The 22154-nt window shown below is 44.1% G+C and overlaps 3 protein-coding genes and 5 non-coding genes across 11 annotated transcripts in view; 3 read left to right on the top strand and 5 right to left on the bottom strand.

Moving 5' to 3' along the window:
* ANG (angiogenin) overlaps positions 1-501 on the bottom strand; it is an 11713-nt gene extending 11212 nt beyond the window's left edge. The window contains exon 1 of the mRNA XM_077770320.1: positions 418-501. The gene's annotated coding sequence lies outside the window, so the exon portion shown is untranslated. The remainder of the gene's footprint in view (positions 1-417) is intronic.
* The window catches only part of LOC144236693 (ribonuclease 4), a 19221-nt gene extending 17647 nt beyond the window's left edge, over positions 1-1574 (bottom strand). The window contains exon 1 of one of the 2 annotated variants that reach the window (XM_077770322.1): positions 1211-1574. The gene's annotated coding sequence lies outside the window, so the exon portion shown is untranslated. Of the gene's footprint in view, positions 1-417; positions 502-1210 lie in introns of those variants that run through there. The other variant, XM_077770321.1, reaches the window with a different exon arrangement.
* On the bottom strand, positions 1037-1108 carry TRNAP-UGG (transfer RNA proline (anticodon UGG)). The gene has a single exon. It is a non-coding gene; the product is annotated as a tRNA-Pro (tRNA).
* Positions 1575-1793: 219 nt separating the features above from the next.
* Positions 1794-22154, top strand: part of RNASE12 (ribonuclease A family member 12 (inactive)) — a 99455-nt gene continuing 79094 nt past the window's right edge. Inside the window, exons 1-2 of one of the 3 annotated variants that reach the window (XM_077770312.1) lie at positions 1794-2784; positions 16566-16643. In XM_077770312.1, the coding sequence (XP_077626438.1) occupies positions 2763-2784; positions 16566-16643 (100 nt within the window). In that variant the 5' untranslated portion in view covers positions 1794-2762. Of the gene's footprint in view, positions 3311-12915; positions 13010-16565; positions 16644-22154 lie in introns of those variants that run through there. The other 2 variants (XM_077770310.1, XM_077770314.1) reach the window with 2 other exon arrangements.
* TRNAY-GUA (transfer RNA tyrosine (anticodon GUA)) lies at positions 2193-2284 on the bottom strand. Its single transcript is given in 2 exon segments — positions 2193-2228; positions 2248-2284. It is a non-coding gene; the product is annotated as a tRNA-Tyr (tRNA).
* TRNAT-UGU (transfer RNA threonine (anticodon UGU)) lies at positions 3384-3456 on the bottom strand. Its single transcript has one exon. It is a non-coding gene; the product is annotated as a tRNA-Thr (tRNA).
* Positions 15860-15941, top strand: TRNAL-UAG (transfer RNA leucine (anticodon UAG)). Its single transcript has one exon. It is a non-coding gene; the product is annotated as a tRNA-Leu (tRNA).
* Positions 21251-21332, top strand: TRNAL-AAG (transfer RNA leucine (anticodon AAG)). The gene has a single exon. It is a non-coding gene; the product is annotated as a tRNA-Leu (tRNA).

The raw sequence follows: 22154 nt of genomic DNA, 5'->3' as shown, positions 1-22154 counted from the left end.
AAAGATAAGGCCTGCTTCATCAGTTTGGCGATCAACCTGGATACCAGGTAAAGAATCCTTAGGTTTGAGCAAGTGCAGGCTTCCTGCACCCCAACCCCCAACCCCGACCCCGGCCTCCATGCTGTCCGCTGTCAGCCAATTCTGTGCTCCCCCTCTGAGCCTACTTTCTAGGCAACAGGCTGTCATGCTGCCATCTCTGCTCAGCTGCGGGAAGTAAACCTCAGGGTGGGAATGTAGACTCGCCAACTCATGAGAACAGTATTTTTACCTTCCTTCCCATTCCTCAGCAGCTCCAACCCGATTCCGCAAAAGCCTCCCCAAAGAGCCCCATACTGACTCTGCTAAGAAGGGGCTCCTCGGGCCAAAACGCTCTTGGTAAAACTACTGACAAGGAGGAAGAGAGGAATGTGAACCCACCTCGGCCTCGGAACAAGGCTGCAGAAACGCGCAGGGCGGTGGAAAGAGTTTTTCTCTCTGGCTTCTTCCCCCCCTTGTTTGATGATAGGGAGCTGGTAAGAAGACGCAAAGACGTTCTTTTGAATCCTGTTTTCGATCCTGGGTGGGGTCAGCTTGCGATTGTGTACACGGCTACACTGCCGGGCGGGGGATGCCGCGGAAAGGGGGCGGGGAGGAGGGTGGCGGTGGAGTCTCTGTGCAGTTGGGACCGCGCCCTGTTTCTCGGAGGGGCCCTTCCGTCCCGGACATGCCTCTGGAGCAGGAGCCGCTGGCAAGTCCCTGCCTGGGAAAGGAGAGGGCCTGGAGACCCGAGCCCCAAAGCGGCAGCGGCCTCGAGGGGCAGCGGGCCTTAGCACACCGCCCCCCACCCCCCCCGCCCGGAGCGCGGCGGTCCCTCGGAGGTGTCCCCTGGCCAAGAGTCCGGGAGACCAGGCAGTTTCTTCCCGCACAGTTCACCAGCCCCATTTGGCACGTGTTCGTTCCGTGCACTTTTCTTTTGCAGGACATTCGGAGAGTGAGAGAGTTTGTACAGAACTAAACTTTGGCGTAGTTTGGAAGGCAGGAGAAAAAGCAAAAGCTTGGGCTCGTCCGGGATTTGAACCCGGGACCTCTCGCACCCAAAGCGAGAATCATACCCCTAGACCAACGAGCCACGACAGCAGGTTCTCGCCCATGTTTCCTCTGAACACTACGTTTCCATTCACAGTTGGCCACCAGGCCACTCTCGAGTTCTGCTGTACGTAACGACACTTACCTTTTGCCTTGCAGCCCTTTCTCCCATCTTCACAAAGTCTCACCCTTTTGAAACCTGAGACGGGTACTCTTCCAGCTTATTCTCCCCGATCCACGTTCTGGAGCCCTCCAGAAGCCGGATAGGGTGAGGAGAGGCGACTTTTCAGATTCTGGGCCGCGTGTTGGAGGGAGCCTGGCGGGGCCCGGGGGACCGAGGCATCCTCGCCTGCAAGGCTGTAGAGTTCTGAGCCCCAGGCCGGACGCGGGGCTGCTACCTGGCGCAAGCCTACCACCCTAGGGGCAGGAAATGGTGGGCATCAACATACGGGGAACCAGGGTCCCTGGGAGGTGCGGGAATCGCGCTTGTCGAGATAGTCCAGGCCCGGGAAGGAGACTTTCCCACCTCCCCACCTTTGTTTCCCTTTTTCCTGGGTCTGGAATTCTCTCTTCCTGGCTCAGCCCTCCTCACGTCCAATCCTGTTGCAGTTTCCTGCTCTGGGTCAAAATCTTTTTTGTAAAAGTATAAAAACTGCCTTGTAAGCACCCCGCCCCGAATGGATGTGTATATAGAGTGCGGACGAACACTCGGGACGAGGATCACAGTTTAGGGGATCTCCTTTGCAAATTGGAGCCTCTCAGGCTGCAGGGACCAGATATGTGCACACAGCGTTTAGAGACAATGTACCTGTGTACCAACCAGTGGTCTTCGGTTTCTGAACCATGGACTTCAGGCAGCCATCTAGGATCAAATAGAAGCCAAAAGAATACAACTGAGAGAAAAGTAACCCAGCCCCATCCAATTGGCTGATAAAGTTGGCGCACAGTCGCCTCCTCATTAGAATCTATGCCCAACAGGATCCATTTGTTCACACCTGCTTGGTGAAGCTCAAACTCTTTCTCTGGGACAGGGATAAGGTCTGGAGAAAGCAACTCCCAAAGGCCCCCAAAGAAACAAGAGAGCGACGGACCCCTGGGTGAGTAGGAGCCACCAAAACTGGAGTTCCTCCTTCGAGCCGGAATCGAACCAGCGACCTAAGGATGACCGCATAGGAAGCAGCACTACAGTCCTCCGCTCTACCAGCTGAGCTATCGAAGGGGACGCGAGGAACACCTCTCTAGAGTCACCTATTCAGGACACCCATAAACAGGCGCCTGGGAAACGATCCTCCACCAGCGAGCGGACACTTGAGAGTCACAAAACCAGCCTGTGAGAAAAGTCCTGCTTCCGCAGTTCTGGGGACAACCCTTCTGGAAACAGGTTCTCCTCTTTCACCGAGGGGCTTCCAAAACAAGGCCAACCTGTGGGCTCTTCACAGGCACCCCCAGGTGCCTGGCGTCACGTGGCCGCCCGGGGCGGGGGCATTTGCTCGCCCGTGGGCCGTTGGCTGTGGCGGTGGGCTAGGCGATTCTAACCACGCAGCCGCGAGCCAGGCAGAGGGCGGGCCTCGGGGCTTCAGCCTGCGCCCCTTCCAGTTTCCTCCCTTCCTGTGCTCGCCTCCCAGTCCAGGCGTGGCTGCACGGGCGAGCTGCGGCTCTCTTGCGTTTACACACGCACAGACTCGGGGAGGGAGAGGATGTGGAATATAGCACGTACGGGTAAGCCCGATGTTTCTGTGAGAAAGGACTTCTGGAGAAGATATTTCAGGGTTTTTAAAAGAGGAAGCCATAGTTCCTTGGAGTCGATAACAAACTTAGTGACCCAAGCCTCATTTTACTTTTCGCGCTGGCATACTGAAGGTGTTCGAAAACCCATTGAAAAGGGACACCTTGCTAGGCTGCCTACTCTCTCCAGAACCCCTAACCCGGACGGCTCCTCCCCTTTAGGGAGCGGAGCTTGTTCTGGGGTCCAAGCCTGAGCAGAGAGCTAGATCCCATTCTTTTCCCCAACCGCCATTAGCCCCGCTCCGCCTCTCGCCGCCCTCAGAGAGGGCTCTCGCGGCGGGTCAGCAGAGCCTGGGCGCCCGCGGAGCCGGCAGCGCTTCCCACAGCTTGTAATGGCCTCCGCCACAATCCACGTAGCAGAGCCGCACTTGCGCAGTAGCACATATGAGGAGATGTTTCTGCTCTACGTTTTTTAGGGTTATTCGGCCTGCGGCGAGAAGACCTAAAGCACTGAATTTCGGTAAGGGTTAAAGTTACTGGACAGAGAGAGGTCCAGGATTGAGATAGATTTAAAACAATAAGAAAGAACAGGAAGGCCCCAGCGAGATTTGAACTCGCGACCCCTGGTTTACAAGACCAGTGCTCTAACCCCTGAGCTATAGGGCCTCGCGATCCGTTGCTTTGCTTTTTTCTTTGAAAAGGAAAGTTTCTATGCTGGCTCTGTTGGAGGGTCAAGCGTAGGAAGTGGATATAAATCCGAACTTCGTTTCAATCTGTTTACTGTTGGAATTCGGTCTGCAGGCTTCTGCTAGAGATAACACAATGTGAAGGCCAGTGACGGCAACCACCTCTATTCTAAGATTGGAATACTCTGCTTAACCCAACACAGTCTAACACAGTGAAACAGTCCACCTCGCCGCCCGCAGACTGAAAATTAAGAGGAGAAATCAGGCGTAGAGGAAGTTGCCTACCACTGGTCTCTCAGCTGAAACTGGGCCTTCCCACTGATTTTCTCCTTGACTGAGGATAGCCACTGACTTTCAGCCGCCTACCTCAAGTTCCTTACATGTGGGGACCTTTCTTACAATTCGAGTCTCAGTACCAGAGCAAGCATTTGTTAATTCGTTATTTAATTCATTCCTCCATTCAACCAACCCGGACTGAACTCTACTTCTGCGCTAGGCTGTGCGTTAGGAACAAGGGGTCAGATAGGGTTTTGAACGTGAAGTTCCTGTCATATAGTCTTGTGGAATAAAAGAACTTTACTTTTTATGAAAGAAAACAGTGAAAAGTAGCTGTGCCAGGTGTGAGGGGGCGGTGGACTGTGCTGAGCTTCGCAGATTCACAGGGAGCCATCAGAGAGGCAGGCTTTCAGGAGGGGATGGGGTTTGCGCTGCACTTTGAAGGGAGATTAAGACACAAGTCTGGGGGCGGAGTGATCTTTGGTACAAGAAAATGTATGAGCCAAGTGTGACAGGAAAACTGAGGCATTTAAGGAGCCAAGAGAGCTGGAGTCTGCCCTCCCGGAAGCATCGGAAGGTAAAACAGGTTAGTAGGAGACCGAGAGATTTCAGGAATGAAGTTACGCCCTTTAAAAAATTGAAAATGGAAACTCACCAGGCATGGATATGCAAAATGAATTGAAAGGAAGAGAACCCAGAGTCAAAGGTACATCAGAAATTGGTCATGGTGTAGGTGCTCAACTATAAAGCTGCAAGAAGGTGACAGTTATGGAAAGGAAGGAAGGAATGAGGGAGAGAGAGGGAAGACATATTCGACTGAAGTTAAATATAAATAAAGAGTCAGTTAAATATGAAAACAGAATCAGACCAGAGACAGGGAGAACTCTCGGATATTATACCTCGAAATAGCAAGATGATATTTCCGGGCGGGGGGAGGGGAGAAGTCCAAAGGAGAGATGGGTATCTGGAAAGGGCAGAGGGGTGAAGTGCTGAGATTTAGGTAAACTGGATTTGAAGTAAGATTGGAAGAGTTTATGGGAATTGTACAATAGCTAGAATAGTCGTGTCTAGACGTCCATAGATTAATAGGTCCTGATTAGATCAATTTACATGAATTATACTGAGTAGAGCCTCTAAGAGTCATGTGATCTTGAAGGAAGGGAGTGCTAAATGGAAAACTGTGGAGGTCTGAACATGAGCTGAATAGCTCTGTTGCAGGCATTTGTCCTATGAGTGACTGTCCAACATTTTTGAACATTGTCCTTACATTTGGTAATTTCACATAATATAAGTGTGTCTTAGAAAATTTGCTTTCCCAGCTTGGTGGACATGTGACCTAGGTTCTACCAGTTAGATTAATCCAAGGAAGATTTCAATTTAGATGCATAAAACAGGAGTGACTGATACCAGAGGGGAATCCCATGTTTTTTCAATTGTGAGATAAAGGGCTTTCTTAAATCTGTAGATCCGTTATCTTTCTTTGGGTTGGGAAAATTCTTTGTCAACTTTTCAAATGTTTGTTTTGCTCTATATTTCTTTGTTCATTTATGAAACTGGAGTTAAACCTTCACACCGTGTCCTTCATTTCTTTTGACTTATCTTCCATATTTTTTGTCTCTCCAGATTGAATTCTGAATTCATAATAGACTAATGCTCTCTACAGCTGTGTTTAATCAGCTGTTAAATTTGCCCACTGAATCAATTGTACTTATAAATTCTAATTTTCAATCCTAGAAGTTGTATTTTATTTAAGGTTCTTATTTAATAAGTTCTATTTTATTTTTGTTTAAACTTACGGTATAAGTTTAAGGTGTACAGCATTATGGTTTGACTTCCATATATCGTGAAATGGTCACTGCTATAGCTTAGTTAGCATCCGTTATCTCATATAGATACAATAAAAAGAGAAAGCAAAAAAAGGAAAAAGTTTTTCCTTGTGATAAGAACTCTTAGGATTTATTCTTTGAAGAATTTCCATATATATCATAAAACATGGTTAACTGTAGTCACCAGGTGTCCATTACGTGTACTTAAGTACTTATTTATCTTGTAACTGGTAGTTTATACCTTTTGACCACCTTTCTCCTATCGCCCTCTCCCCAGCTCCTACCTCTGGTAACCACAAATCTGATCCCTTTTTCTATGATTTGGGGCTTTTTTGTTTGTTTGTTTGTTTTAGGTTCCACATATAAGTGAGATCATATAGTATTTGCCTTTGTTTGACTTGTTTCACTTAGCATAATGCCCTCAAGGTCCATCCATGTTGTTCCAAATGGCAATATTTCCTCATTTTTATGGCTAAATAATATTCATATATTATTATGTTATTCTATTATATATTATTATTAGATGCTATGTATTATATATAACAACTTCTTTGTTTGTCATTGAACACTTAGGTAGTCTTCATGAATTGGTTGTTGTAGATAATACTGCCATGAACATGCAGTTGCGAGAATCATTTTTATGCTAGAGCTTTTGGGGGCACTTGGGTGGCTCAGTCAGTTAAGTGTCTGACTCTTGATCTCAGCTTAGGTCTTGATTTCATAGTTGTGAGTTCAAACCCCATGTTGCCCTCTATGCTGAGTGCAAAGCCTACTTAAGAGAGAAGAAGAAAGGCAGCAAGTTGTTATTTTTCTTTCCTTTAGATATATTCCCAGAAGCAGAATTGTTGGATCATATGGTAGTTCTGTTTTTGATTTTTTGATGGTCCTCCGTTTTGTTTGCTATAGCAGCTTATACTAGTTTATAATCCCACCAATGGTCAAGCCAAATTTTGTAATTTCCTATTCCTTACACATATTTACCAGCCTGTCTTCTTTAAACATAGTAATTATATTAATTTTAATATCTATAATGGATAATCCCAGTATTATTCTATCTATTATTTTACATAATTCTTACTCAAGTCACATTGTTTCCTTGTGTAGTTGGTCATCTTTGAATGAGCACTGCTCAATGTCTCTGCAAAATTATATGCAGTGAATTTTGGGGGCTAAGATGAAGGAGACTTCCTGTGGGGGCAAAGAATGGCTTTGCTTTCTCCCAGGCAGCTGGAGCACCACCAATGCAAAAGGACCCTTAAGAAAAAGCTAGTGGCCAGGGGCGCCTGGGTGGCTTAGTTGGTTAAGCGTCCGACTTTCGCTTAGGTCATGATCTCGCGGTTCATGGGTTCGAGCCCCGCATTGGGCTCTGTGCTGACTGCCAGCTCAGAGCCTGGAGCCTGTTTCAGTCTGTGACTCCCTCTCTCTCTCTGACCGTCCCCTGCTTACGCTGTCTCTCTCTCTCTCTCTCTCCTAGAAATAAATAAAACATTATAAAAAAAAAAGTTAGTGGCCAGACATTTCCTGCGCCTCCAAGATGATCTTATCAAGCTGCAAATCAGGGAGAATGGAGACCTGCAGTCACAGCTTCTCAGGACAAATTGCAAGCTCATTTGTTCTGGTTTCCCTTGCTAAGCTCAGCTGATTTCTGCTGAGCTCCATAACCATTATTGAAAGTAGGAGGATACTGATAGGTTTACTTCTTGTCATCCTTACCTTATGGAAATAGCTCTTTAGTACTAATATTAAACTTAATATTTGGGGAGAGTGTCTCATTAGATTTTCTATTTTTTGCTAGGTGTTGGGTCTTGACATCTGTCCCTCTTGTTTCTCCCACCCAAAGAGGCTGCCAAAACTCTAGCCCAATTTTGCAGTAATTAGCAAATGTCTTCAGAGCTACAAAAGTCAATGCTTCCCCTACCTCTCAGATTCCATCTTTTGTTGGATTCTGGCCTAGTTGTTGCTTACTACCACTTTAGTATTTTGATACTTTTAAGGACATTTGGTAACATCTTATCCAATACTGTTATCATTTGTCCTCAAAGAGTTTGGTTCAAATGAATTAGCCCACAATTACTAAGAAGGACATTGGAGATGTAGGAGCTGTAACATCAATCATATTCCACCACATGAATTGAGAAGCAGAGAAAGCATTACTGTAGAAAAAACACAAAGGAGAGCATGGGGAGGTGATAACGAGAGAGCCTCCCTATACACCTTCCGAGTCCCTGGCTATGGTCCATTCCAGAGGCCTCAGCATGCTCCCACTCTTAGAATCTATGAGATTTTCCTGGGTCCTTACAGAAAGCCTCCTTTTTTATTTTAGCCAAAATTGTTTTCAACGTAAAGACTCTCAAATACACTAAAGTGCTCTCAGTCTGTGCCTCTCTACCTTACTGCTTTTATCTTCTAATATTCAGATCAACATTTATCAAATGACAGCTGTATAGTGGCAAGAGATCTTTGTTCGAGTCTACTTGATCCACTTATAATTCCCCAAATAGAACTCATACCTTTTTCAATTATGATCATTTGCTTATTATTTCTTCAACTAGAATGAGTTCCCATTTCATCATACCTGTCAAACACCACTTATCCTGGAAAGACCATCTCACTGTTCTAACTCACAAAGTCTTTGCTGTTTACCAAGTAGATTTCATCTCTTCTCTCCTCTGAAACCCTTGATACTTTTTCTTATCCTTGCTGTTCCTTCCATTTCACACCCACTCTTAAAAGACTGATTAGGACAGATATAATGGAGGTGACCCATGGCACCTAGGAACTAAGTATCCAGAATGACATTACCCACTCAACATAGGTTCAGTTGTTTATGAAGTTATCAAATTGTTCTGGTCTCCTTCCCATGTTTCTTAATCTTATATGAAAGATTGTCAAAAGATAACACACATTTTAATATTATTTTTTAGTCTTTCAGACTTACTCCTAAGTTGTGGTTTCCTATCCCTTTTTAAAATTTTTTATGGGGCGCCTGGGTGGCTCAGTCAGTTAAGTGTCCAACTTCAGCTCAGGTCATGACCTCACAGCTCATGGGTTTGAGCCCTGCATTGGGTTCTGTGCTGACAGCTAGCTCAGAGCCTGGAGCCTGTTTCGGATTCTGTGTCTCCCTCTCTCTCTGACTCTCCCCTGCTCACTCTGCCCCTCTCTCTCTCTCAGAAATAAATTTTTAAAAAAACATTAAAATAAAATAAAAATTTTTATTAAATCTCTTGGTGTAATCTCTACTTTTTAAAAATGCTATCTTTTTTAAAATGCTAAGAAAGATACAAATAAAGAACAAATGAGAAAGCAAAGAAAAGGGAAGGAGATTCTAGTGCACTTAGCTATAGACTATGAAGTTTATTTTAAGAATCATATGCATTAATGGGGCTCTTGAATGGCTCAGTTCATTGAGCATCTGTTTCCAGATTTCAGTTCAGGTTGTGATCTCATGGTTTGTCGAATGGAAACTGTATTGGGCTTTGCACTGACAGCAAGGAGCTTGCCTGGGATTCTCTCTCTCTCTCTGCCCCTCTCCACAAACGTGCACACACTCTCTCTCTCTCAAAATAAGTAAGTATAAAAAAATCATATACGTTAATATAATGTCCTTAGCTTATACCTCAGCTCCTTGAGGGAAGATTATATGGTTCATACTTCTGCATCTCCAACTACCTAGCCAAGAGACCAGCACATCTCAGTGCATTAATAAGTATTTGAAATGGCTAACAAACAAATGCACATATATGTGCAGAGAAAAAAGGGAATTATAACCCACCGAAATCTGGAACACCATGGAATCTTTTACTTTCCTCTTCATGGAATTCTTGGTAAAACAAACACTAAAAATCTCCAAGGCATTCCAGTTCTCATACAGTTTAAGCATAAATTCCAGGAAACCAGTCTGAATTCAGGTGCCAATTCTTATATGTATGTGGTCACTAAATGGTGTGCCAGATATCAGCACACAGAGTATCCTCAGGGAAAAGGGAAGAAGTTACCTAAACATAAATACTATTGAGAGTGAGAATCTCTAAGGTAATGTCCTCAACCAAACACTAAGTAGAATCAGTTTGATGTGGCGTCAGCCCTGCTGGGCAGGCTCCCCTGGAAAATGTCTGACCTCCTCTCTCAAGTCAGTGCATGGTTTCAGGCTACCAAGGAAATATGCTTTCCACTGGGAGAAGACTCATTCTGTCCTGCTAAGTGGATGACCAGCGCCAGCCACCTTCCTGCTTTTCTTCAGACCTGAGCAATGCTGGGTGTGGTCTGAGCTGCATCTGGGTACTCTCAGGTCTTGGCAAGTAAGATAGGTTAAGGGGAGGCAAAGAGGATGTTTCTTGGACCCAGCTTCTACAAGACTCTGCTTTCCTAAGACCTGGAGGGAATGGCCTTCAATCCCAAATAGGTTGAGCTTAATTGCAGGATTTGAGGAAGAGATTTCATGTTTCTAACAGTGTGAAGAAACTAAGACTGGATATTAAGGGGAATAGTGTAAATCAAAACGCAGTAGAGAACATCACAAGACTCCCCAGAAACTGCCAGAGATGAGTGGCCATGGAAATGCAGGTCCTTTAAAGGATATGCGTGTTCAGCCGTTTGACTCATGATGTGATTCTCATCACATGTGATTCTCACTTTGGGCACCAGAGGGCCAGGGTTCATACCTGTAAGATCCAACCTTATGACGCTTAAATTAAAAACAATAGTGACTTCCCAAGACTTCATTTCTGCATTTCATTAGAGCCCCCACTCTCATTTTGGACCCAACAACCTTGTAGGACTGCTCTGTCCCGTCTATTGAGAGATTCAAACTTTGCAGTATCCTAAAAACAAAATGAAGAAATTGCGGCATATATCCTCAGATAGCTAGGCCAGAAGAGGGGAGGACAGTAGTGCTTATTGTATAGCTATCCTTGAGCCACTGATTTGTGTGACAGGCTGGGGAAGCGTTGCAGATGACTTTCTCCAAAAGTTGATGGCTTGCTTTTGTATTTAAGTTCATTTATGTATTTATTTATTTTGAGAGAGAGAGAGAGAGAGAGAGGTGGGGAAACAATTCCAAGCAGGCTCTGTGCTAGCTAAAGGAAATCTTTTAAGAATTGAAAACTCACAGGCGCCTGGGTGGCTTAGTCGGGTAAGCACCCGTCTTTTGCTTAGGTCATGATCTCGTGGTTCGTGGGTTCGAGCCCCGTGTCGGGCTCTGTCCTGACTGCCAGCTCAGAGCCTGGAGCCTATTTCAGAGTCTGTATCTCTCTCTCTCTCTGATCCTCCCCTGCTCATGCTGTCTCTCTCTCTCTCGCTTAGAAATAAATAAAAATATTAAAAAAAAAAGAATTGAAAAGTCAAGTCCTACCCTACAAACATTTGCCTGGTGCCCAGGAATTCCTGCTGACTTATTCTGCTTTCCACAACCCCTTTAAATGTCACTTGCAGATTACTCTGTTCTCCATAAAACGCTTTCTCTTGATACCTCTGTTCAGACCTTCCACTACTGTCATCTTGCCTTTGATTTCTTCCTCCTGACACTGCTCATGGCTGTCCACCTTTCTTTCTATCAGGATCATTTTGTAAGCACTGTTCTCAGGCCTTATGCCCATATGAACCACCAGGAATGCAGAGGGACTGAGCGGCTGGCTGGGTGGCTAGCTACCTCACTCGAGGAAGAATGTTTAATGGAAATGAAGTTCTTAGGTATGTGAAAGAGAAAACTTGAGGGACATTATCATCTTCCTCAAATACCTGATAGACTTCCATGAAGAAAGAGGAAATAGAAATATTTTGGTGATAAAAGAGAACCAACTCTCAATTTATAGGAAATTGTTATTTGTAGACAGTATATGCATATACTTTACTAAAGGTGTGAAAGATTTATACGCTGAAATTTATAAAACATTAATGAAGGAAACTAAAGAAGGCATAGATAAATAGGAAAATATCCTGTGTCCATGGATTGGAAAAATCCAAACTATACAAAATTGTTAAAATATCCAGACTACCCAAAGTGATCTATAGATTCAAGGCAATCCATATCAAAATCCCAATGGCATTCTTTATAGAGATAGAAACAAACAATCCTAAAACTCACAGGAAATCACTAAGGTCCCTAATGTAAACTATGGTTCTGGATGAGGATGATGTGTCAGTGTTAGTTCATCTATTGTACAGATACACCACTCTGGTGTAGGATGTTAATAATGGAGGAGGTTGTGCATATGTGGGGGCAAAAGGTATATGGGAATTCATTGTACTTTCTTAAAATTTTTAAATGCTTACTTATTTTTGAGAGAGAGAGACAGAGTGTGAGCAGAGGAGGCAGTGAGAGAGAGGGAGACACAGAATCAGAAGCAGGCTTGAGGCTCTGAGCTGTCAGCACAGAGCCCCACATGGGCTCTAAACCATGGACCAGACCACAAGATCATGATCTGAGCTGAAGTCAGACACCTAACCGACCGAGCCACCCAAGCGTCCCAGCTCTTTGTACTTTCTAACCAGTTTTGCTGTGAACCTAACACTGCCCTAAAAACTCTATTTAAAAACCTCATAATATTTTTGAATTTCCACGTATCAAATAACACAGCTTGCTATAAAACATAAAAATAAAAAGCAAAATATAAGAAGCAAATATAAGAAGCAAAGTATAAGAAGCATTGTAAGAATAAGATATACAAGAAACAAAAGTTGACAGAACTAAGAGGAGAAATAGAAAAATACACAGTCATCATTGGGTATTTTAACAATCCTCAGTAAGAGTTAAACAAGTAGACAAAAAATCAGTAAGGGCATAGGTTAATCAACACAGTAACCAATAAATATCTGGTTGTGAGAGGTGACTGAATAGATGCCTACAGAAATTTTGCATAGATTTTATTATGCATCTTTGGGTAGCTCAGTTGATAGAGTAGAAGAGAGTAGGATGCACGTCCTGGTAGACACCCTTCGGTCTCTGATTAAGGATCAAAGGAGAGTTCAGGTATCACACACTACTGTCAAGGGTGTGGACTCCACCTTGTCTAAGCCAATACAATGGACATGATAAAAACTTAAACTTAGTCTTGGACTTAGAAAGTCAAGTGAAATAGATTGTAAATATAAACTGTATTTGTAATTTGGTTGTTTTCTCTGAATACTGGGTAAAATTGCAGGGTCTCTGCCCCCATCATCATACAGAGGTCTGTGGCAAGTCTCTGAAACTGGGACACCAAGTATTCTACTTTTGAGAGTTGAACAAAAAAGGAACCACACAGTGGTGGGTGACATTCCCTATTCTTGGGCTCATATCTTGCAGGTGCATTGTTCTGGTACCTCAGCCTTCCCAGGCTTCAAGTCTCTGAAGTTCTTTCACAGATAAGAAAGATCTCCAGCAGCAAGTTTCCTGGGGAGCCTCAGGTGATTGCTTTGGACATGTACGGAACTTTCCAAATGGTCCAGGAGAAGGTAAAGCTGCAAGCATTTCTCCTAGTTTCTCCTGCACCCTTGCTTATCATTATGTCATACCCAGAAGGACAAATAAACACGGCCAGAGACCACAGAAGATAGCACCATTTTACATTTTGTGTGATTCATTTGAGACTCTAATGTTTCTCGAAGTGGGCATCCTTAGGTCAAAGCTCTACTGGAATCCTAAAAGGTGGTAAAATGGCCACTACCATTGTCCAGTATTGGGAGGCCCTTTTTCTTGTCCTTAACTTTAGGCTTAAGTAGGGGTGCCTCAATGGCTCAGTCAGTTATGCATCTGACACTTGGTTTGGCTTAGACCATGATATCATGGTTTGTTGGTCTGGGCCCCCACATGGGGCTCTGCACTTGTGGTGTGGAGCCTGCTTGAGATTTTCTCTCTCTGCCCCTCTTCTGCTCATGCTCTCTCTCTCAAAATGAATAAAGTCTAAAATTTTTTTTAAAAAAACATTAGGCTTGACTATTTTGCCAGGCTTTTCTCCCTCACTTACAAATGAGACTTCTCATTTATTCCCACTGCTGTCAATTAAGCATGCATATCTTCCCTGGACACTGCTCTCAAGAAGTCTCATGTCTTTGACTTCCTCAATTCTATTTCCTTACTTCTATCAGAATTCCAAATTACAAAACTGATCTCCAGGGCAGTGATTCTCAAAGCATGTTCCCTGGCTCAGTAATAGTACTACCTCACAACCATGAGAAATGCAAGTTCTCAGGTTTACTAAATGAGAAATTGCAGGGGTTGAGTCCAGCAATGCCTTTTAAACAAATCCTGCAGGTGATTTGGGTGCACATTAAAGTTTGAGAACCACTGCTCTATGCTTAAAACGCTGCCTCTCTCCCCAGTTATTTGTCTCCACACAAGTGGCTCCAATGTGCCTATACCTATACCTATACCTATACCTATACCTATACCTATACCTATACCTATACCTATACCTTCAAAATGCATTGCAGTTCTTTTTCTGAGAGCCCCACAGAACATCTCAGAGTTAGCATTGCCCTCCTTTCCTTCTCCCTTTTATGTTGAAGCTTACGGGATTCCAGAAAGAGATCTCTGCCTCTATGACCAAATTTCCCCTTTTTATAAGGACCCACACTAAATTACCTCTGCTTCTATATCTGGTCACATTTTGAGGAACTGGGGATTAGGACTTGTGTAGATCTTTTTTGGGGGGGAAGGCAGGGGACACAATTCCACCCATAACAAGGACCATGGAATCTTACAGGAGGCTCTTGGGGGGGAAAATCTCTTTTATGTGTCTTGAGAACCTCCAACATCACCGTGGGATTCTTTTTCCCTTCTTTTGGGAAGCATAATTGATTAAGAGACAATGACTATTGTCTGTTTTCAGGAAAGTAAGCCAGATCTGGCTGCTTCTTCCCTGACATAGGCTGTATATATGCAAGAGAGAGAGAAGCATAAAGCATAAACATACACAACCTCCCTGTTTAAAGCTCTTTGTGTAAATTTGTCCCCAAATATCCTTAATTTTATCAAATAAATAATTTTATCCAAATATGATTGGATGTCACCAGGGAGCCACAATTTCCACCTTCAGAAGGCAGGAAATTAGCAGAAACATCATCCAACCGCATCCCCCAGCCTTTTGCTGTGAGACAGGCACCTGTTTTTCTCTGAAGACTAGGTAGTAACTGTGAATTTATTTCTCTGCTACTGCCACACACTAGCAAACAGACACATCAGTGTTGGCATTCTGTAATTTCCACTTGGATGTAATCCAAAGGAGCATGGAAAACCAAAGTTTGGTAGGCCCTAAAACAGAAACAGGGACGTTTGGAGAACTGAGGTGTGGCTACTCTTCCCTGTGTCAAGGGGAGGCTAGGTGTGAATATTTTTTTCTTCCCTATTCTGGAACCTGCTCACAGCTTCCTCACCCGAGGCCTGCAGGCTTGGGCTTCCCGGGAGGATGAGGAGCGGGAGCATGCTGAGTTCTTGGGAATCCTGGGTGCTAGGCGCACTAGTGTGGGCTCAGAATCCGGGCTCTATCCCCAGGGAAGGGCGTCTCTGGCTATCTCTGTCCCCAGTCGCTGGTAATAATAGTCGCCACGTGGCTACAACTGCTCAGGGGAAAGGGGACCTCTCTGGGAGACGAAAGAGTTAGTTCTCAAGAAGGCTTCCCAGCAGCAGGAACCGATCCACTCTGACACAGCCTTCCCCCGGGCAAGCAAGACTGGGGGAGGAAGACTCTGGAGACTCTGCTCCGTCCAGACCAGGGAGCGGGCGTAGATTGGCACGGCCTGTTTGCGGTTGGGTCTCAAGGAGCAAAAGGGAACAAGGAGGCAAGCTTTTTTTCTCGGTGGTTTTAACTTACGTCCTACGCTTCCTCGAGACCCGAAGACTTCTCTCTTGGCTTCAGAACCGAAAAGTATGAAACTCAAAATTCAGCGAAAGCTGCAGCTTTGCTCTTCTTTACCCTATCAGCCCCACCCCGAAGCTATCTGGAGTCTAAAGGAGTTCATTCATCCGTTCAATAGATACTTTCTGAGAGCTTACTAGGCGCCAGGCGGACCCTTGTCTTTGGAATGCTCTTAGGTTCTAGATCCCAAGAGCTTCTCTTCCGGAGCGGATAGTTTGGTTTGAAGATCTCTCCCTTTAGTTACTGGAGTAAGAAGAGCTGTTCCGAGGTGGGCGGATGCAGGTTGGAATCCCAGTGGATCGGAGGAGCGAAGGAAGAGTCTTTTCCTTAGGGTCCTTTGGTGATAATCTACAATCTTGGTCTCAGTTTGGTGATTCAGAGGACAATACTGAAAAAAAGACCGGAAAGTTATAAGTAGGAAGTGTAAGCACTACATTTTTGTAGGTTTGGTAGCGTGGCCGAGCGGTCTAAGGCGCTGGATTTAGGCTCCAGTCTCTTCGGGGGCGTGGGTTCGAATCCCACCGCTGCCAGGGTTTTGTTTCAAATTGTTAAGTATTCACGGCCTTCGCCTTCACTCCAACTAAAACTGTAGATCTCCTGCGAGATTTGACCAAATCTCAAAACCCAATATGTTAATTTTCGGACTACTTAGGGCTGGACTGATAGGGCGGGACTAGTGAATGAACGACTCGGTTTTACTGGCAGGGAGCACACAAGAGGATGTCTAAAGGACACACTCCTCCGTATCCTCAGTCTCCTTGCTGTTCGGAAGGGAGAGGATAAAGCCTTGCTTGCCAAGGGATGGCATTTAACCTGGGCACTTAGGGTAGGAGAGGTAGTCTTGGAATCTTGACAGAACCTTGAAAGTGTGGTAAACAGGTAAGGTGGGGCACAGAGGGGAGTAGGGAGTGAAGTGAGCGTTTGCTCCCAAGTGTTAACTCAAAAAAATTCAGCAATTCCACTCAGAGCCGAAGTAAAAATTTCAGACAATTGCACGCAGCACCCAAAGTGTCCGTGTGATCCCCAGTGCTGCCTCTCGGATCCCTAATGGGTTACCTGGAGGATGTTCTGTTTTATTTCTCTTTCCAGGGGCCTCTGGTCTCCCGGCTACTAGGGCACCCCCTTCCCAACCCACACTCTGTTTCTCCCTCCAGGTTCACCATCAGGACAGCAAAGGAGATATGTTAAGCAGGAAGCTAATCATCAAGGGAAGGAAGTGTTCACCAGCTCAGGTAAGTGATTCAACAACCAGGCTTGAGCCAGGCCAGGAAGACCACCCTGACTCTTACCTAGCCCCCAAGAGGGTCCTACAATGGGTCTGAAGTAAGAATTTAAGCTCTTTAAGGAACATTCTCACTTTCTGGTCTTTGAGGGCAATGCCTTTCCTGCTCAGTGTATGTGTACAGCCTTTGGCACCTGGAGGGTGCATTAAGGCATTAGGCATGATTTGGATACATAACACACAGATACGAATACATACCGCATTCAGATTTGAATCCAGGCACTGTCTCCTCCTCAAGGCTTTGAGAAGGATTTCCCTGCTCATTTTAGTAGATAGTGGGGGAACCTGACTGGCTCATGCCCTAAAGGAAGCAAGAGTTAAGTTTGTCCATGTGGCTTATTATTCTAGGCAACCTCAACAATAGTGACATTTTTGGACTGAATAATGTCTTCAGGGTGGGGGTCAGGGCTCATGTATATTGTAGGATGTTTAGCAGTATCCCTGGCCTTTATTCACTAGATACCAGTAATACTGTCACAGTTATGACAACTGGAAGTGTCTCCAGACATTGTCAGTGTCCCATAGGAGACAAAATCGTTCTTAAAGACTAATGATACAACTATTATGTCCCAATTTGTGGCATGTTTTCTCAGTTTCTCAATGGTGCCTTTGAAGGGCAAAGTTTCCTAATTTTGATGAAGTACAATTAATCATATTTTTCTTTTACGGATCATGCTTTTGGTGTTGTATCTAAAAGATCTTTCCCCGATACAACTTAACAAAGATTTCATTCTAAATATTTTGTAGTTCTGGTTTAAGATTCACTTTGAGTTAATTTTTTATGTGGTGTTAAGTAAGGATCAAAATTATTTTTTTAACATTATTTGTTTAAAAAACTACCTTTCTAAAGAATACATTTATCATGATGAACACTGAGTAATGTGTATAGAATTATTGTATCACTATCTCATACACCTGAAACTAATATAACACTAGTTATGCTAGAATTAAAATTAAACACTTAATTTAAAAAAAGTAAATTTAAAAAGACTACCTTTTGCTATTGAATTGTCTTTGAAACTTTGTCAACAATCAATTGATAATATGTGTGTGGTTCTACCCCTGTACTCCTGTTTCATAGATCTATTTTTTATATTTTAATACCAATACTATAGTCTTGACTAGAGCAGCTTTTACGCGTCTTGATGTCAGGCAAAGTGGGTTTGCTCCAGCTTTGTTCTTCTTTTTAAAGTTGTTTTGGGCATGCTATGTCTTTGAATTTCCATAGGAATTTTGGAATCAGCTAGTAAATTTCTAAAACAAAGAAAAAAATAGAAAAGAAAAACCAAGGTCACATGGCTGGCTCAGTTGGAAGCACATGAGACTCTTGATATCATGAGTTATGAGTTTGAGCCTCATTTGGGGGAGACTACTAAAAATAAATTTTAAACTAAAAGAAATGTCTTAAAAATAAATTGAAAAGCCTTGTTATTTTGATTAGGATTTCACTGAATCTATAAATCAACATAGGGATAATTGATATCTTAATGATATTGAGTCTTCTCATCCACAAACATGAAATGATTCAAGGATCCTTGTATTTAAGTTTTCTTTTCTCTATCTCAGTATTTTTTTTTTCTGGTGTACAAATCTTGGACATATTTTGTCCCTAAATATCTCATATTTAATGTAAATTGGATTGCTTTAAAAATTTTCAGTTTCTGATAGTTCATTGCTAGGTACAATTATAGATATGTAGATACAGTATATAAACAGTAATATATGCAATTAATTTTAATATTTACTTTGTATTTAACAACTTTGCCGGATTCACTTATTAGTTACAGCTTTCTGTAGATTCTGTAGGATTTTTACATAGACTTTCATGTTTTCTTGGAATAAAAGATAGCTTTACTTGTTTGCTTAAACCTAGATGCCTTCCATTTCATCCCACCCTCCCCTCCATTATTGATTGGGCAAGAATCCACTGCACAGTGTTGAACAAAAGTGATGAAAGTAAATGTCCATGTTTGCTCCCAAACTTACAGGGAAAACATTCAGTGTTTCATCATTAAGCATGATATTAGCTGGAAGTTTTTCATAGCTTCCCTTTATCAGGTTGAGGAAGTTTCCTTCTTTTCCTAATTTGCTGCAAGTCTGTGTCAGGAATGAATGTGGACTTTTTCAAATGCTTTGTCTGCATTTTTTTGGTGAGATCATATGATTTTTCTTTTTAGTCTTTTGAAATAATAAATCACATTGGTTGATTTTGAATATCAAACCAATCTTGCTTTTTTGGGATAAATCCCACTTGCTCCAGATGTATTGTTATTTTATATATCGTGGATTCAACTAGCTAATGTTGTTCAAACAGGAGGAACTGTATTTCACATTTTAGCCCCTGCCTGGTGCACTTACTCTTGAGTTCCAGCTTCTAACCATATTCTTCTAAGAGAGATCTTCATTTTGTTGATTCACAACCAACAAAACTGACAGAAAGAAGAAGTAACAGATATTTGTCCTTGGCTCAGGTAATTCCAACCCACCCTCCCCAGGCCATCACACTCTAAGACAAAGCCCCCCACTTCCCCCTCAACCCACAACCAGACAGGAACCAAATCTTCTAAAGTGCAACCTGTGCATTTGAACCTGAAGGAAGCCTGAAGTACATTGTCCCCCTGGTGTACGATGTATCCTGCACTATATCCATCACGACCCCTAGTCTCTCCTAACGTGGAAAATCTCTAAAGTGTCATGCAGATCACTCTGGGAGTGGTGTCAGACACTCCCCCAAGATTCCCCACCTCCAATAGTCTCCCAGGTTCCTGGGCTGAACTTTGGGAAGAGCACAGTGGCTCTGGAAGGGGCTTCTCTGTCCCATCTCTTCTATAAACTGTGTAAAAGGTCATGGAAAAGCCAATACTTTAGAATATATTGATAAAGTCAGCTTCTGAGGATTAAATGAATGATTTAAGATCTATGCAATCTTGAACTGGAAAGCCCATTCTTACCTGTCATTTCCAGGGTGTATCTGGTCCTAGATCTAAGGCATTCAGTCCAGAGTTCACCCCAGGGGTGTAGGAAGAGATAAGCACGTGAGAAGCCTTGGGTCATCTTGAGATACATAAAAGAACGAGGCTGAAAGACAAATAGAGGAACATGGAAGGACTAGGGAAGACCCCTTCCGATACATGGCTCCACATTGTAATCTGTGAGCAACTTCTCTGTTCCAGCACATGGTCCTTTCCAATTCATATGCGGTGGTTTGTGGTCTGGCAATGGTAGTCAAGCAGCATTGCGACTGCCACCCAGGCATTGAACCTGGCAACTTCTTGAACCAAGTGTCCAGGATACCACTCATAGAGAGTATGAGGTAATTGGTCTAGAGCCCAGTCTCCCTGTCAGAATTTTTAAAAGTCCCACGCGTGATTCTAATGAACAGAGCTGAGAACTACTGCTCGAGGGACATCATAATTACTTTGGCTGTGATGTGCCAGAGCAAAATCTGGACAGACCCCAAATGCTCTTTTGAAAACTGGCAGCAGCTATTAAATGAAGACAGCTTGTAAACAGGGACAGAATATTCTGCAATATAAAAACTGCCTGATGGGAGAGGGGAGCTGCAGGGACTGGCAGCCCCAGTCTGGCCTCTGTTGCAGCTGCAGGATGTCTTCTACTACTTCTCACTGAAACAGTTTTCTCGGAAAAATGAGCACATTGTGTCCCTGGGCTCAGAGGAAAGCCTGGAGATGACGTTTCTTCCTGGGGCTCGGGCATAGCTTTGCGGGTGTCTGAATACCGGCAGAGTTTGTCAGCAGGGAACTTGAGCGCTGCTATCTCTGCTCACCTGAAAATTGCACAAATTCTGGAGCAACAGGAGCAGTCTCAGAGGGTCGATTTTGCCACGCTTAGATGCAACGTGGTGACCTGGGAGACCCTTAAGGTCCTAAAGCTCTCAATTTCTGCCCTATGAGAGCAGAAAGAAGACATCTCCAGCTGTTTTAGGAGTGTAGTGCAAAACCATTTAAGGGGCTTCTCTTTCTCTGAAGAAATAATTCAGCAGAGACACATGCCTGAACTCTTTGATATCTTACCTGGTAAGAGAAAGGACTGTCGGTTTCCACTGGCATCTTTAGGTTGTTGGTTAGATTCTAGCTCTAAGTACGTGTTCAGGCATTTGCAAATGCCCTAGATCTCCATTTGATTAGTCACGTTCCCTCCAAGCTAGGATTTTGTGGCTTTAATTAGCTTCAACATTTCGTGTATTTCCTAAAATATTTGAACAAGACTGAGAGGAAGCCAACAAGAATAACACATAGTCGACACCTGCAAAAGGCCCACCGCCTTCTCCTGTGTTACAAATTTCATTCACTCATTATTCATGTATTCTTCATTCATTCAGTAAAACATTCCCCTTCAAGCCGTGGGTGGAAGACGCACAATCCAGAGTCTATGGGGAAAGTAAGCTTTCGCGTGAGCCCTACACTTCCTCCAACCATTCCTTCACTTGTTTTTAAGATTTGGGACCTCAGAACGCAAAACTATGTAATAGAACGGAGATGGAAAGGAAGGTAGTTACTATCAGAAAGAAACCAGGCAGAGCCTTGAAGAGCAAGTGGTAGCGTGGCCGAGCGGTCTAAGGCGCTGGATTAAGGCTCCAGTCTCTTCGGGGGCGTGGGTTCGAATCCCACCGCTGCCAGCTGTTGCTTTTGTCAGCTTCGGAACGGAGGTCAGAAGACGACGAATAATCACTCCAAAGTCTACATAGGGAACATTGGATGGGGTCTGGGGGTGAGTACAGGAGGGTAAGCTTGCGGGTCAGACCGTTGAAGTGCCGAGAGCGCCTGGGTAGCGCTCTGGAAAATCTTGCCAATCTGCAACGTTTTGATAAGTCTTCAAAGATGAAGTTCACCAGGAGGCTAGGGGACGGCAAGAAGCAAATTTTAAGACTTCACAGTGGCAGGTGTGTCCACAGAAGTAGCTGTCACACGCGGATTGATATAAGGATTGATACAAAGGTTCGGAAAGGACAGGGAGTGCTTTTTTGTTTTACATTTTTCCCACTCATAAATGGAAATGCACAGAGGCTTTGCAGCAAGACCTGGAGAGAAACGTCCAGAGGAAATTCCTTTGGCAAGAGCACGGGGCTCAGACCCTAGAGTCTGCACTGTCGCCGGCACATACCGGAGACTTTTGCGCCAGCCCCTTGGTTCTCAGGTTCCCGTTGGCCTGTTTGCTGGAGCCTCCCCGCTCCCAAGCCCCTTTTCTGCTCTCTGGACGCAGCGTCTCCCCGTTCCTCCAGGTCTTCTCGACCAGGAAGCGAGAAGGAAGGAGAGGGTCTGAGCGAGACTGTCCGAAGATGTGTCTCAGCAAGGAGGCAATGCTTGCGGGAGGAGTAGGTGTCTCAGTTCTGGCGGACTTAAGAAGATTGAGTCAGGGATCCTTGATAACCAACTTGGAAAATAAGCTCACTGCGCCTACACGCTTGCTCTCAGAAAGCCCGAGAAAGTTTCGACCCCCC

This window comes from Crocuta crocuta, unplaced genomic scaffold, assembly GCF_008692635.1.
Source record: "Crocuta crocuta isolate KB4526 unplaced genomic scaffold, BGI_CrCroc_1.0 scaffold175, whole genome shotgun sequence".
NCBI classification, from domain to species: Eukaryota; Metazoa; Chordata; class Mammalia; order Carnivora; family Hyaenidae; genus Crocuta; species Crocuta crocuta.
The sequence above is the reverse complement of the archived record's forward strand: the minus strand, read 5'-3'. Positions and strand labels throughout refer to the sequence as shown.